Source organism: Echiichthys vipera (genome assembly GCF_963691815.1).
Source record: "Echiichthys vipera genome assembly, chromosome: 9".
In the NCBI taxonomy this organism is placed as follows: Eukaryota; Metazoa; Chordata; class Actinopteri; order Perciformes; family Trachinidae; genus Echiichthys; species Echiichthys vipera.
This window is the reverse complement of record NC_139834.1, coordinates 27,933,669-27,950,614: the sequence shown is the minus strand read 5'-3', so window position 1 is coordinate 27,950,614 and position 16,946 is coordinate 27,933,669. Positions and strand designations below refer to the sequence as shown.

Below are 16,946 nucleotides of genomic sequence, written 5' to 3'. Positions count from 1 at the left end.
CTGTTAGCAACACCACTCGTTGAAACAACACAGGATTTGGAGCAGAAAGATACAGTTTTTGATGACGCGAGTGATAAGACAAAACATACTAATGATGTAATACATGTGGCTGTTTTATTTTTAAATGATCTTTAATCAATTAAGTGTTCTAATTATACGTTAATGTCAGTAGCTGAGTGTTGTGGTGATGGTGGCGGTGCTGGTTCATTAATTTTTACACTACCAAAATACGGTATCTTATCTGCACTGCAATCGATGCAAAAATTAAAATACAAATTAAATCAAAGACATTATGAACATTGAGAAGAAGAAGAATCAGCTTTAAAGTAAATGTGATCACATACAAAGAATTTGGGGCGACACGGTGGTGTGGTGGTTAGCACTGTTGCCTCACAGCGAGAGGGTTCCTGGTTGGGGCCCTTCTGTGGGGAATTTGCATGTTCTCCCCGTGTCTGTGTGGGTTTTTTCCGGGTTCTCCGGTTTCCTCCCACAGTCCAAAGACATGCTCGTGTTAGGTTAATTGATGACTCCAAGTTGCCCGTAGGTGTGAATGGTCGTCTGTCTCCGTTCGTCTCTATGTGCCCTGCGATAGACTGGCGTCCTGTCCAGGGTGTACCCCGCCTCACGCCCGATGTCAGCTGGGATCGGCTCCAGACTCCGAGTTTGACTCCGACTTTTTGTCGCTCACAGCGCACATGAACAGAAAGAGACGTTCAGCTAAAAATAAGGATAGATAAATGAACAAATGTAATTTGTTCAACATAAACATCGGACTGCTATGTACAGATATAAATATATAAGTACCAATAAAACACAATGGACAATGAAATTGTAAACATTATGACAATACTGCAATAGTGCAGAGTGCAAAGGTTTTTGGAATACATGTGTGGGAATATTAATGTTACAGGTTGCTTTGTAGGGATTGTTCCTGACACTATATTAACTGTTGATCATAGTGACAGCCTGAGGTAAGAAATGAACATAGTGGGAGCAGTAATAGTTTAAAAGCCTTGGAACTACACTTCATCTAAATATCATCTAAATAAACAATTCAGTATTGGAGCGCCTGTTCTTCAGCAGCTACAATTGTAATTGGTTGTTTTGCAGGCCAATTTGTTTTGTGCTTTACAAGCATAAACACACATCTACAGCTAATTCAAATATGGTAAATGATGCCTTTTGGCTTTATTAAATATGACAACGTCTTCTTGTTTTTCACCTTCATCGTTTTATTCGTCATTAATAGCCGAACCCAGCTGCTGTCATTAACCTCTTATTTTGTTTATTTTAAATGACTATAACGACTTTATCTGCAGCTAATCAGTTTATTAATGGATGTCGGTTAGCATAGTATTTATGAGCAGCAATCAAATGTCATGTTCATTCTGTTGTCTGACAACAGAAACAGAAAAATATGTCAATGTGTGTCCCTTGCTTTTCTCTCCCCCTCTCTCTCACTGACTAGTTTTTTCATGCCTCAGATCTGCTTTAGCAAAAAATGTCTTGGCAAATAGGGAAGAGCTGGGCACAAGGTGCTCCTGACACAGATTCGGTTGACACACACACACACACACACCGGAGAAAATGGCAGGGGATCGTCTTTGGCAATATGACACAGTCGGATGCTGTCTATCTTGCCCCTTAGACTAATCCTGCTGGGTAAAACTCCCAGAGATAGTAAAAAGTCCAAGAAGACTTCTCTTTTGTGAAGTGAAATATGAATCTGTCTTAATACACACACTCCTGCCACACTCTTGCAAGTGTTAGTTCATAGTTTTCTCTGGAGGTTTGCATTTTTCAGACTGTCTTTTTGAGGTCCTCATCATCTGTGACAGCGGTGATTCTTGGCAGGTTGACATATGATTCAGTCCTTCATGGGTTGCTGCAAGACGCAGGGTAAAACTTTCTGTTACACTAGCCATCAGAAACTTCCAAAAGTTACGTTCTGCCAACTTTAACCCTTTTAGTGCTGACTAACTCCAACAGACACACTATAAGTTACCTTTTATGAATTCTCTAGCCTAGCAACATTAAAGCTACAAACCTCCCATAATGCAACACTGTTGAATCCTTCTTGTCCTAAGGAAAATACGGTAAATACCAAAAGTCGACATGAAAATTGCACATGAATACCCTCACATGATCATTTTCAACTGGGAGCTTGTGGAATATTTTGATACACGAGTTGCTGAGATGAGATTACCTTTGACCTTTTCAACATGTCAGAGCGTAACACAAGGGTCTACTTTATTACAACAACGCTGTTTTTAGGCTGGACTGGAAGAGCTAGGTATCGAACCACTGATTTTCAGTTAAGTGGACGAACCGCACTTTGTAGATCTAAAGTGTTTTCAGAAACACATTTTGACATTGTTTGTTGCATGTGTCCCTCAGTCTACATACATACAGTGGCTGTAATTGTTTTAGATCACTCTTAGTTGCTGTGATTGGTTATAGGTCACTTTCTGTTGCCATAATTGGATTAAGGTGACTTTTCATTGCTGTTATTGGTTAAATTTCCCTTTTTGTTACTGTAATTGTTGTTAGGTCACTTTTCATTGCTGTGCTTGGTTGTATGTCTATCCAATTCATCCAGAAGTTTTTTGTTCTGCACTGTTGATAACGGCCCTAACAGGCTAATTATTATTTTTAGTAGTGGTGGTAGTATTAGTAATAGTTGAAGGGCTTCAACTTTTATTTAGAGACAGAATGCATGTATATTTTCTTTCATGACCATTTCAATTTTAGCTGTGTAGACTGCTAGCAAATAAAGTTGGATGTAAGCAATGCAAGAGTTGAAATATTTCAAAAATCATATTAGTAGATATTTTATGAAGTTTATAAGAAACACTGAAGGAAAACATGTTTGTTTACAAGAAAACTCCAAAGAGAACATTTAAGGTTTTGGACTTGTTCGGCAATGCTCCTCATCCACCAAACTACCAAAACCCACCATTTTAAGATGTAGGGCATTGACTCAGGATCACATTATGAGATTGAGTATTCTCATACATTTTTCATGAATCAATTAATATTAGCTATCACAAATAATCATCAAATAAAATAAATGACTTGTTAAACTAATGTACCTCAGGGCACCACCCTCAAAGAGGGAAGTGAGAAATATACTATTATTATTACTATTAATTTAGGGCTATGCACCAATTAATGTAATAGTGTCAGTCAGTTGAAGGATTTGGGAGTTCTTTGTCTTAGAAGAAGTTGGCAAATTCCTCACATAGGTGTAAACCTTTGGTCACACAAGAGAGCTTCTATGCTGTCAGGATCTGTCATTGTTTTAAGTCGAAGTTATGTTTTTGCAGTCCGTTTGGATAGAGTTATGGGTGAAATTATTATAATATTTCTGATTCTGAAAAGAGTGTTAGTAAGCATGCAAAGACCTTGTGTCTTTGAGAAGCATTGCTAACATTAACATCCTCCTTAACTAACTTAATCAACACATAATCATCATTAAAATTTCAGTCATATAATGTAGTGAAAGTCATGTGCTTAGCCATTTGTATATTCCTCATAATGTAATTAATGCCCACTTGCAGCTTAGTTACCAATCCATGGAAGGAGGAAGTTGCATTGCTTCTGCTAGTGTCTGGTCCTTGTGACCCAGGATGAAGAAAGTTGGTCCTTGTCCTGGTTGTGTGTACAACAATAGAGGAATCGGATTCTTCTTTGTTCTGCTCAGGCAGTACTTGTAACCACTGGCAGTGGCCTATGGACAGCTGGCAGCTAGTCCCTGGATGATGAGAGATTCAGGCAGCAGGATCCAGAGGAGTTGAAAAGTAAGAAGAAAAGAGGATCCTGGCAAAAATGAGCAGAATGGCTTTTTAATAGACAGTGTGTGGCTTTGACCAATGGTAGCTGACAGTTTGGGTCCCTTGGAAAGTTCTCTGTGTGAGGGAGGATGTGGCCGGGCTGTCAGCCATCTTTCTTTCATTTGATCCACAGGGGACCAGGCTTTGGGCCTTGCTCTTTTGGCCAAGCTGAGGTGTTGTTTTGATCAAACTATAAGTTCACCTTTTTCCAGAAATGAACAATAATCTGTTGACTGCAGTTGCACCTACAAAGATACCATTCTGATAATGAGGACATAGTGTTTATACTTCCTGACAAGGAGTTTATAATTGGTTCAAGAGACTCTGATTTGGGAGTACCAGAGCAATAGAGGGAATTGCACTGACTGCATAAAATGCATAAGAAATGAGATAAGTGGTTAGGGGCTAAGTACAGGCAGATTGCTGAATCTGAAACTGATTCATAGAGGGAGTCCAAGGTGAGCTGACCTTCTCGGTTGATATTTTGCTATAGCTTCATCAGTGGGACTCGCAGGAGCAGTGAGTTCATCCATACATACATTTTTGCAATTTGAAGCGTGAGATGTTCACCAAATACTGAGAGGAAGAAAATATCTCTATTGAATGAGAAGGGGGTCTGAATACTTACAATAAGTTTTACCTTTCCATCCCTGCAGTTTGATATTCTATTCTACTTTTAGGTAAAATAATGATGATGATTGCATTTCCCAGACCATTAAAAAGTGACAACAATGGGTCCTAACGTGACCGTTACCATGTAAATAGATGATAACAGCCTTGTGAACCTACTGGTAGGCTTAGCAGGCACCTTCTCACCCATAACTATAAGGCTGATGACCATTCAGTGCATTTAGATGCACATCAGTAACCTGAAAATGGCCTTACCCCGGTTACGGTTATAACCCGGGCACATGCACAGATGAGAAATCCGGGTAAGATGTTTACATGCAAGAGAACTCTGTTTACTAAAGGAGTTATCTTGGTCTGTTAACCGGGGTATGGTGTTTACATGATGTTTCTCCCTGATTATAATCAGGTTTTTATACTGCATGTAAACGCTCTGATTGATTACGGTCATTTAATGGAACGATAATGTCCAAAGCGGGTGTTTCATCAAATCTACGGACAGAGAGAGGAGGTTGAATTATCATTAATCATTAAACTTCACAGAAAATAAAGAAATGCATTGAATTACTTGTTGGTTATTACAGTATAATGTCAAAAGTGACACTTTATCAATTTCATTTAATATGCTTAAAAACAGAGATTATGTGTCATACTACAAACAGGAAAAAAAAACAGTGTCAGCAATGATGGAATGAGGATGAGCCACTGATCTGTTTAAAGCCAAGCGTCAGTGTAAAGTTATATTTAGATGGACAGTAAAATAAAGTCAATGTCTTTCAGAGGTTCTCTATCCACTGTGATACCTGTATCCACAGACAAGCATAATCTCTATCCACGGCGGGATACATTTGAGCACTGAACCTTCCATGTTTGATGATGACTGAGTCACAGAGCCTGGCTTGAACCAGATAAATCATTGTTGGGTAGATTCCCAGAAAAAAAGAGGCCAACATGCCCATGCATGGTGCTCTGTGAACTTTTCAAATGATAGCTACAGTATGACCCCAAGGTTAACCAGTGCACTGTCAAGAGACTATACTTCATTTGACTTCATTAATAGCAGATGGCAGCTCGGTCCGTTATGTTTCCCTTGAGCTGTTTACAGCTTATGAAATAACTCACAGCTGCCTCACTTTGGTGGTATTTTGCATTGGCATCATTTGCAAAAAATGAAAAAACAAATACACATGAACTAGTTGTTGTTTCTTTGTGATCATCATGATTCAAGTTTACAGCGATATAAACACATCTTGAGAAGAGAGCTCTCGCAATTCTCTGTGGCACCATATGTGTTTCACAATGAGAAACAGAACAGGCTAAATACTTTTAATATTTATCAGAGGGACAGCATATTATTGTTATTCTGTAGTCAGCGAGTCGTCAAGGCTTGGACTCCAGAGTCCAGGCAGTTCTTGTATCCGGTGGGCTAGCTGGCAGGCATGCAGTTGGACTCACTTTGTAGATGAAGTCATAAATAATTCTCTCACTGTAGCTGCCTGCTAACAGCTGGCGGGCAGCGAGAGAATCCATCGACCTTAAATCTACGTCACAGACGAGAATGAAAGTGGCTAACAGATTTTGTTTCCTTTCTGTCCTTAAATCAATTTTCCTTTTGGGCACTTCTCCTTCCTTTTTCTCTTGTCCTCTGTCAGTTGTTTTGCTAGTTGTCTTTCTTTTGTATCAAAGCTGAAATGTCTGTGTCAGTGGTCCTTTGATGCAGCAGTTATTCTGCATTCTGCTTTATCGTGACACTGAGCTGGGACACTGCTGAAATATTCAGGGTCATTGAACTGCATCCCTGCCTCCTGGCTTTGCCTCAGGCCCTTATGTTTTCAAAAAGTTGTATTTGGACACTGCTGCTGCACAAGATGGCAGATGAAAATGTAACAAGATTACTACAAAAAAAAAACCAAAAAAGGGCAGCTATCACAACTGAAATTCATCATCATCATCATCATCATCATCATCATCATCATCATCGTTCATCTTCAACGGCTGGGTCACGGGGGGAAGCAGCTCTAGCAGGGGACCCCAAACTTCTCTTTCCCAGCTGGGGGACCCCAAGGCGTTCCCAGGCAAGTGAGGAGATATAATCTCTCCACCTAGTCCTGGTTCTTCCCTGAGGCCTCCTACAAGGTGGACGTGCCTCGAACACCCCCCTAGGGAGGCGCCCAGGGGGCATCCTTACCAGATGCTCGAACCACCTCAACTGGCTCCTTTCAACGCAAAGGAGCAGCGGCTCTACTCCAAGTTCCTCACAGATGGCCGAACTTCTCACCCTATCTCTAAGGGAGACGCCAGCCCCCCACCTGAGAAGACCCATCTTGGCCACTTGTACCTGGGACCTCGTTCTTTCAGTCATAATAAAACATTTTTTAATTATTATTATATTGTTAATTAACGACTTTCATTCATTCTGACTTTTATACTCATGACATTATTCAAATCAAGCTGAACTGAATTGCAAATACTATGGTGGACCAGTTTGTAATGCGGTAAGGTTCTGTACCGCTACACTCACATCAGATATTCATATTGTACAGCAATGCACATGTGCATTTGTGTATGATGTGTGTGTGTGTGTATGTGTGTTTGATAGTTATGAGCAGTTAACTCGTCACATGGCTCTTTCACCCAGCTCCCTAAAATAACTCAGAAATCATGGATCTTTAGTGACCATTCACTCGAGTCAGTTGAGTCCTCCCAAGATTTCTGCTGTTTAATGAGAAATTGCTTCAAACACAAATATCTTGAAATGTTTACAACCCAACAACAACATAGAACTTTATATATGCTGCCAAACGGTATATAACCTGCAGCCACAAGTTAATATGTATCATCAAACGTCACCTGGGGGGCTGAGTGAGCCACTGTCAGTCTGAGTCTCAGATCAGGATACATCCAGACACATCCGCGAATCATAAGAGAGACTGTGAATCAGATGATTGACAGAGTCTGACTCGCGGATCAGGATACGCCCGGGTTCATGGCGAATAGTCCGAAAGACGGTGAATCGGCTGATTGACAGGCAGTCTGAGTCTCAAGAGCCTGCTGCACCCAGAGTTCGGAACACACTTGCTCAAGTTATAAGCCAATCACTCCTGTAGCAATATTTGACTGTGCTTTTGTTGATTTCCTAGACCTGATGCAACTCTGAGTATGTGCAGTTAGCTCAATAGGTTCTACATGCATCCTGGTTACATGCTCTAATGGTGGTTTTCTGATGTTCCAATCCATCTCATGGAAACCTATCTAATATATAAATACATATATTTCCCCCAAAGCAATTTCAGTCAAAAGCAACTGCAAGACGTTTCATCTCTCATCAGTTGCGTATACGAAGTGATGAAGCCTCTTGGATGAGAGGTGAAACGTCTTCCTAGACAAATAACCAAGTCCAGTTGCTTTTGACTGAAATTGCTTTGGGGATAACGATGACCTGGACAAATGATATTCACAGGAAATATATATATTGCATCAAAAGTTGAATTAACATGTGTTGGATGTGTTTCGATGAGAAATACAAATGAATACATCCACATCTCCAAACGTATCTGGCATCATATCAAGCCAGAGCTGATATTTGGCAGTGTTTCAACACACTGTGTGTGTGTGTGTGTGCGTGCGTGCATGTGTGCGCGCGTGCGTGCGTGCGTCGTGTGTGTGTGTGACGGTTGCAAACATCACATATTTCAAAGGTTGTCTTCCCCCCCTTGACTATACTTTCTCTCATCTTTCTTTCAACCCTATTTTTCATCATTTTGCCATTTCTTCTTCTTCTTCTCTCTCATCCCACTTTCACCACCTCCTCCTTCATCTCTTTTAACCTCAACTTATGATTCTGGAAAGTATGATGCAGCAGCAGTGAAGCTTGGCTCAAATTGTCACAAACTTAACCCTCATTGTTCTTCTCTCACCCCCAATCTGTTCCTCCTTTCCTTTTCGCTCAGTCTACTCTATACACATCCACTCTTATTTTTTTTGTTCAATTTCTCAGTCTTTTGTGACGGTTCAGGGGATTTTTCTTTCACAGCAGTCACTTCAGTCCCTAGACTTCCCATTTAATGAGAGTTTAACTGGAAAAGAGACAAAAGAAAGTAAAAAACAACCTTTAAAAGTTTTAACCTTGAATACAATGTAGAAGGACTGAATGTGTCATGGCACATTTCTGTTCTTGTCTTGAGTCATTTCTCTGATTTTGAACATACTATGCTATAGAAATATATTGAAAATAACATACCAAAATGATATAGTCTAATAATATTAAAAGTCAGAATCCGTCAAATTTAAGATACATTGTTTCTAGCGGCCTCTTTTGCGGTAAGATGTAATTGCAGACGAGCCTGTTCTTTCAGAGCCCTCCATCCTGTCATATTCAGGGTCAATACATGTGTTGATGATATATATTGTATTTTTGCTCTTTTGTTAAATTTATTGACACACATCCTCCTCTGTACTTCCAGTCATTCCCTGATATGTTACCCTCTTAAATCCACACGTTCCTACAATTCTGCCCTTCGTGACTCAGAAGTTGGAAGTCCCCGATTTCTGATTACAAATGAGTGCAGCATAACCCTAAGAGACGATCTCGTTTGACAGACTAACATGGCGGCACATTTGCATTTAGGGAGGGAATGTCTCCACAAACATTGATATTGAAATACTCAGCATAGAGGCAAGTAGAAGCACTTTCATTAGTGGGTCATAGGCTCAATCACCACTGTTTTAACTCGCTCTTTGATAGATAGTAACTTAACAGACAATTCAATAGAGGAAAATCTTTCAGATTATATTTTAAAGTCTAAGTAAAAGTAAAAGTAAAAAGAAAAGTAATACCAACAGCTACTTTAAATGATTGAACACATTCCATTATTAGATCACTAGTTTTCATTCATTCATTCATTCATTCATCTTCAACCACTTGTATTGGATATTTTTTTCATTGTATTATACCTTGCTAAATAATCCGCTTATTTTGATTAAATGTGACTTATTTAAACATTCCTTTCTATTTCATTCAACCTCCAAGAGAGGTGAAACTCTGCTTGAATAACTTGAGTAAATATTTAATTGCTTTAATTGTTCCATGTGTCAAAGACTACCCTAAGGAGGTTTTCACCTTTTAGTTGCATAATGCAGTTTGTGAGACGTTCTTATTTAGTTTGTACCTTATGCATGAGGAAACACAAGCACGCAGGAACACACACATTCCTGCTAAAGGTTTAATGCAACAAGCCTTTTCACAGCAGACATTTTACTTTGTTGAATGCCAAGTACTACCCGACGTTAGCCCTGATTTTCTGCTCAACAGTGCGAAGCTCCCAGATAAAAGCCCAGATCGGAGGCAAATCGGGGTTGGCTTGATGTGTGAACTTTACAAAGAGGAGGGCCGAGCTGCTCGCTGGTGCCTCTCAGACACACTCCATATATCTAGCAGGCTAAATATTTGGAGCTGCCAGGGACTCCAAGAGCCAATGACAGGGCAAGACACAAGCTGATGGGAGACCAGGGGAGGGGGGAACTTTACAATATGTGTGGCTGCAGATGGACCCTGCTGCACTGAAGCAGCGAGTCGAGGCATAGTCCCTAGCAGGAGGAGATGCAGCTGTATCCGTGTGTTGTCACGGGCATCATAACAAGTGCTTTAGTCTTGGCATGATGTCTCCACAAACAGCCAACTGACTTTGAACATCTTGGTGTGGAAACTTGGCATTTTCTGTTCTATTCAGTGACCCATGGCCACTAAGTTCATTTCCATCCATCTGTATATATGCACATTATGAATTTGTGCTTTTTGTCAGACCCAGGCAGGAATGAGGACTCAGATGCGGAGGTTTTGCGGATCAATACTGAATTTATTAACTTGACGACAGGAACGTGGCACAGAACAAAAGGCCACAAACAAAAAAATCCGGAGGAACAAAACCAAAGTCGTCAGTAATAAAACAAAGTACAAAATAAAGACGCTCCGTACAGGAGGAATAAACAAAGTCACAAGAGAATTAAAAAATGGAAAACTTACTTGGACCAAAACAAGGAATACAAACACCTGAACGTGGAAACAAAGAACTCAAAAACATGAGCAAGACTGTGAAAAAATGTGAAATGATACATTCGACACAAGGTACGGAATAATCTGGCACGGGACAAGGGGGAAGACACGGACTTTATACACATGAGGGAGGGGAACCACAGGTGGAAACAATCGGGGATAAGGGAATGACGTCAGACCGGTGACACAAGAGGAAGGGCAAGTGACCTGGAACGAGAGGAGAGTTATCTTTCAAAATAAAACAGGAAATTCACAAGACAAAAACCCAAAGACAGGACAAACCTCACCGCGGTGTGCCACTTATAAACCTGAATGGAAATGAACAATGTGCAAAAAAACGTTTTTAGGCTTGGTGGAGCTGGAAAGGTTGCTGTAGACCTATCTGCTGAAGCTGCTGCTACACTAGAGTGATGAAAAGTGGCAGAACATCAGAAGATGGATTGATGAGACTGAAAAATGCACAAATGTCATATTTCCCTCATGAATATCATTTATTTGAGATGTCACTGGCACTATTTTAAGGGGAGACACAAACAAAACCCCTTTTTTCTTTTTCCTCGCCGTAAGCAAATCCAATCTGCGCAGTTCTTTGTTTTCCTGAGGGCATCGCATGTTAGCCCCTCTCTGCCTTCCTTCCGCTTGTCGTTGAAGACTCTTTTCTTTTTCCGCCACATATCGTTTATATATAGCTGCTAATCACGTCTGGATCTACTTCTCTAGTTGTAGCTGTGTTTTCTCAACTTTTTCTGTCCATCCAACGCCGAAGTGTCGTCCGTCATGGGAGTCTTACTGTCATTGTATCAGTTTGCCAACAGTTTAACAATTCTGGTGACCATTGAGAAGACTACAATTCAATTTAACCAGCCAAAATGGCTAGCAGGAGCAACTGTGTTACCCGCCATTGCTGAAATTCACCCGCATTTGGCCGGTGTGTAGGGGTTAGTGTCAAGCCCTGTTGACCAGTGAGCCAGAATGCAATATACCTGGACTCTGGAGCTGATGCAACTAAATGGAATTCAGCTGTCATTCTTATTATTTTTGCCTCTGTGCTTTTCCTGTTCTTCTATGTCAAAATGTTATATGAAAATGATTTACTCCACTGCTTGATGGTAAGCATGTGTAAATAAACCTAGAGACATGCCAGGGAAGAGTGGGGAGAAGTAAGCTTCAAGTTAGCACATTTGCATACAAATAATGCAGGACTTGGAATAGTAGAGTGGCAATTGTAAAGGTTTTATGAGGATGGAAATGCATTAAACATGTTTGGCCTGAAGGAAACACAGTGATAAACAGTTGCAAACAGAACTTTGTTTGGAACGACATCTCTTTTTAAGCAAGATGATGTAACTGCTGCTCACTCCTCAGCACCCAGAGATTTTAAAGCTACAGCTCTACCAGGTCTGGTATGCTCCTTAGCTTACTGTGGCTAATGTTAGCTAATTTAAGCAAACGTTTGACAGTAAGAGCTGTGTGTGCCATGGGGGAAACAAAGAGGAGGACACAAATGCAGAACAACCCAAGGAGACAAGGACTTAATTCAGACAAAAACAACACCTGGACGCTTATCTTCTTTTCTTTGGGCCAAAACTTAATCAACCACTTCAATGCAATAATTTAATCTTACTGTTCATTTCTGTCTTATACAGTCATACATATTTTATCTTATCATTTCCTCTACATTTAACTTATCTGATTTCCTTTTCCGTGAATTTTATTTTGCCTGTATTCTTACATCTACCTCATATATACTTAACTCAGAGTTTATGTTTACTGTTTATTGTTTTTTAAATACTTTCTGTATCTATTTAGCTAAGAGTTTATTGGTTATCCTATACTGTATTTTTTTATATACCTCCCTTGTGATTTTGTGAGCTGCTGGAAAATTTAATTTCATTGCGGGAGTTCATCCCAAAGGGATCAATAAAGAGAAGTCGAAGTCTAAGCACGGGGAACATTCAAGGCTTCACAATAGAAAACTGACAGTGAACCAACAGGGAACAATAAGGGACCAGGGTACAGAAAGTAAAGACTTATCACAGACGAGACACAGCTGGAGAGGGCAATCAACACAGGTGGAATGAATAAGGACAGGGTAGACAATCACAGACACGAAGAGAAACCAGACGGGGCGCAAGAGGGAAGCACTGCAAAACAAAAACAGGAACATGACGATATAAACTAGGAACAAGACGGACAAAACTGGGGTTTCCTAACGGAGGAACTGACATTACTGAAGCAGTTTAATGACTTCACGACTTCTCTCCACTTTAATTTGCCGCCGACTGCGCGGTACATATTTCATAGGGTTGCATTAAAATGATCAAATTCATTATTGCCCCTCTACTATTACCACATCTGAGCTGCCCTTAAGCAAGGCACTTTACCTTCTGCTGCTCCAGTGGAGCTCCTCCATGGCTAAATGAAAGTGTTGTAATTGGTAGCTGCCAGCATTTGTACTCAGACAATTATCCTGGTTAGAAATGAGTCGTTAATTAAATAACTTCTGCTTTATAGGCTGTTTGAGGAGCTTTATCATGTTTATTAAAAGATTAAGCTCAAGCAGTCCACCGATAACACTCTCAGTCCACTGTACGAGTATAGATAACCTGCCTGATACTGGAAGGCTCTGTCAAAAATGTCAAGAGGATGCAGATGCCTGGGTTGGACGTGTGTCACTTTTTTAGTTGAATGTTAAATTAATGCCTACAGTAAAATGGAGCCAAGTAACTGCAGAACTACAAATGTTAACTTTTTCTATTAAATTTGCAATCTGGCCTGTCACCTATCACAATAACAGCTGGTAGCGATGAATGACATCGGCTTGGGAATTGTATTTTTTTTTGTCGTGCCACAATTACCCTCTCAATCTGTCTTTCTTTGTCTCTCTCTCCTTTTGCCCTCAGTGGGATTCCAGGGAAGAAGTGTGGAGTCATTATCTTTACTGCAGAGGAGCTCAGTAACTGCAGGGTCAGTACACACACACACACACACACACACACACACACACACTCAAGCATGCACGTAACGCAAGTGTTGTTGGAATATTCATAATATAATATAATCTGCATTTTTTATTTGCCCTCGTCCTGCTGTTGCCATCCTCTCTCCACACACACGAAAAACAGATTTTTTTTAATGATGGGCCAATCTTTTAAATGCAGATCATGAAATGTAACAAATGTGCACAAGCTTAACCTGAGAATCTCCTTATTGAGACCATCCAACCCTCAAGTTAGTTTTTCAGTATTCAGCCCTGATAGATGCTTGACAGTGTGTTTCCAAGACTCTCCAAACGTGTCAAAATAAATTGTCAAAATGGTGTTGTGCTATTAACTGAGTGATTTTTCTCGCACAATTTTGCCATTCCCCTGCCACATTAATATATTACTACCAGCCCGATGGTCGGATATGAACAGAATTTCCTCTGTGTGTGTGTGTGTGTGTATGTGTGTGCTCCAGAGCCAATTATGTTAACAGGCTCATCCTGGTTGTGTTTACCATCGCTACTCTGGGAAGCTGACAACCTCTATCTGTCAATGACAGGCTTAGGTTTCTCATGATGCCTTCCTACTGGAGGCAATTACTACAGTGTCTCATTAAGGGCTATCTATCTATCTATCTATCTATCTATCTATCTATCTATCTATCTATCTATCTATATATATATGTATCCATCTATCTATCTATCTATCTATATATCTATCTATCTAAGGTATAAAGTCAGCTGAAACCAAAACCTGGTTATTGTTTCAGTAAATTGGCTAATGCCTCCAAGAATTACAAGAATGTTGGTTGCTGCTTCTAGCTGAAGGCTGTCGTGCATCACACTCACCAGTTTAATGATGTACACAGAAAAAAGGTATGCATATGTATGCAGTAAATTAAATTTGTGTATCAATGTCTTACATTAACTGTAGACAGAAAAATAAACCTTGTCCTTTCATGTTAAATATGTCAAAATACACTGAACAGAAAATGTGTCGTCTCTGTTCAACAATAGTGACTGTGCTACGCAAGCCTCATATACATGCTTCCAAACTTGACTGATTGGTTGTGACTTCTAGATCATTACTTTCTATGTCATTTGACAATGTATCACACATCAAACATTCCAGGACATAGGTATTTATGGAATATATTTATGTATTTCTGACAGATTCTGATAATTTAATGGATCTTTTTGCCCATGATCGCTCTAATGATGACAGGAATTACACTGATAATTCATCAGTTTTGATCAACATGTTAGGTGCAAATGGATATTGTGCAAATTTATCATTCATCTTCAACCATTTGTCCCTGTCGGGGTCGCGGGGGGCTGGAGCCGATCCCAGCTGACATCGGGCGTGAGGCAGGTTCCACCCTGGACAGGACACCAGTCTATCGCAGGGCACATAGAGACGAACAGAGAGAGACAACCATTCACACCTACGGGCAATTTTTAGAGTCATCAATTAACCTAACACGTGCACGTCTTTTGCATTGTGGGAGGAAACCAGAGAACCCGGAGAAAACCCATGCAGACACGAGGAGAACATGCAAACTCCACACAGAAGGACCTCAGCCAGGGCGCGAACAAAAACCGTCTCGCTTTGAGGCGACAGTGCTAACCAACACACCAAATTGTACTTAAATATATGCAGTTTGCCCGACTGAATGAGAAATTCAAATATGTTGTGAACAAACTATTTGTTCAGAGATGTGAACTTATAGTTTTGAAAAGAATGTCTTTCAACTGAGTTAAATCAAATCAGAAAAATCTGTAAGCCGCTCCTGCTCCTGTTTGGGATCCTGCATAAATGTTAGCACTACCAATTACTTTGCATTCAGAGAATGAAGAAAGGATTTCCTGAAGAAAACGTATAACTATATTAATGTCATAACTGTCTATCTGACACTGCTTGTCTTTACTCTCAGGATATTGCCACCATGCAGTTGTGTGCCAACAAGCTGGACAAAAAAGACTTCTTTGGGAAGTCGGACCCCTTCTTGGTTTTCTATCGGAGTAATGAGGATGGAACGTGAGTCTGGGCATTCAGGATGATTTCAATGTTCACCTGTATGTTTTTAAAAAAAAATTATACCACACAGGAGTTGATAGCAATATGGAGACATTTCATGGACTGCTAGTAGGACCGTTACAAATAATTTATCCAGATATGAACAGATAATGGACTCCGAACATGAACAGATTCAATGTTCCCTAGGGGTTACATCTGACGCTGAAGCTTGAATTAATGACCACCTCAAAAATTCATGTAAAATGAGGAAGCTTTTCACATTTTCATCAAAAGTTTTCCCTTTTTATTTCATTGATGCTCTGAGGCGTTTCCTCTTACACAACTTCCAGTTTTAAGACAAGCAAATGTAATTGTGATTTAGAAATTCTTATTGTTAAAACATCTCGTTCTGTTTCCACTACTCATTTACAGTCACTTACCTTTATTTCGACTCACTTTAGATTTACTTTCTCAGCTTTAAAAGTGGGGTTCATACACATTTCATGCTAGTTTATTTGTCTATTTCGAACATGTAAAAAAAAAATGAGACACACAATATAAAATGGACAGTACACATATTGCAAACTCAATACACTAATGAAATATCCAAAAAAGGAGTAGGAAGACGTCTTAACTTACCTAGTCCTACCCCTTTTTTTAATAACTTAAACAATTATATCATATGCTACGACGCTCCAAGAGGGGTCTGGCTGCAGGCGTCACTCTCAGACGGTTCCAGTTACAGCCGTGACTGTGAGGCAGCGCCAATCTCAGACAAGAAATGCACATAAAAAATACATAATAAAATCACACCGACACTTCCAGAGTATAAAATGGGACGTTGCAGAACATCAAGAACAATCTGCAAACGCTTTGCTGGACAAAGATAGGAAAGTGTTTCATGAACATTGTGAAGGTAAAGACTACATATGTTTATGCAAATAATATTTAATTCCACCCACCCGCTGAGGCTTATCCAAACCTTGAAGATTATTACCTACGTCTGCTGCTCTGCCTTGGAGAGGTTTTTGTAGCAATAAAACTCAATCTGCAATCCTGTCATGTCCCCCAGATATACTTAAGCAGATGAAAGAAAAAGATTACAGCGATCTGCAGAACAATTTGTAGCATTACAGAGGAAGCTGCAGATAAGTCATGTGAGACTATCTTAACATGTACATGCTTTCCCTTAAGTGGCCTTGTGTGTGTGTTGTTTTGCTGGCAGGTTCACAATCTGCCACAAGACAGAGGTGATCAAGAACACGCTGAACCCAGTGTGGCAGCCCTTCACCATCCCCGTCCGAGCTCTGTGCAATGGTGACTATGACAGGTCCGACAACATTTCGTACAGCTTGATTATGTATCCAGATGTCATTGTGATATATTTAGATATTATTTAGACAGAAACATGAATAAAACGGCAAAGATGTTATT

General features: G+C 40.1%; 1 protein-coding gene across 1 annotated transcript in view; it reads left to right on the top strand.

The window, feature by feature from the left end:
- Positions 1-16,946, top strand: part of cpne9 (copine family member IX) — a gene marked incomplete at its 5' end in the record, with an annotated part of 80,802 nt that overhangs the window by 39,838 nt on the left and 24,018 nt on the right. Inside the window, 3 exons of the mRNA XM_083920647.1 lie at positions 13,416-13,479; positions 15,430-15,533; positions 16,738-16,842. Coding sequence (XP_083776773.1) covers positions 13,416-13,479; positions 15,430-15,533; positions 16,738-16,842 — 273 coding nt within the window. The remainder of the gene's footprint in view (positions 1-13,415; positions 13,480-15,429; positions 15,534-16,737; positions 16,843-16,946) is intronic.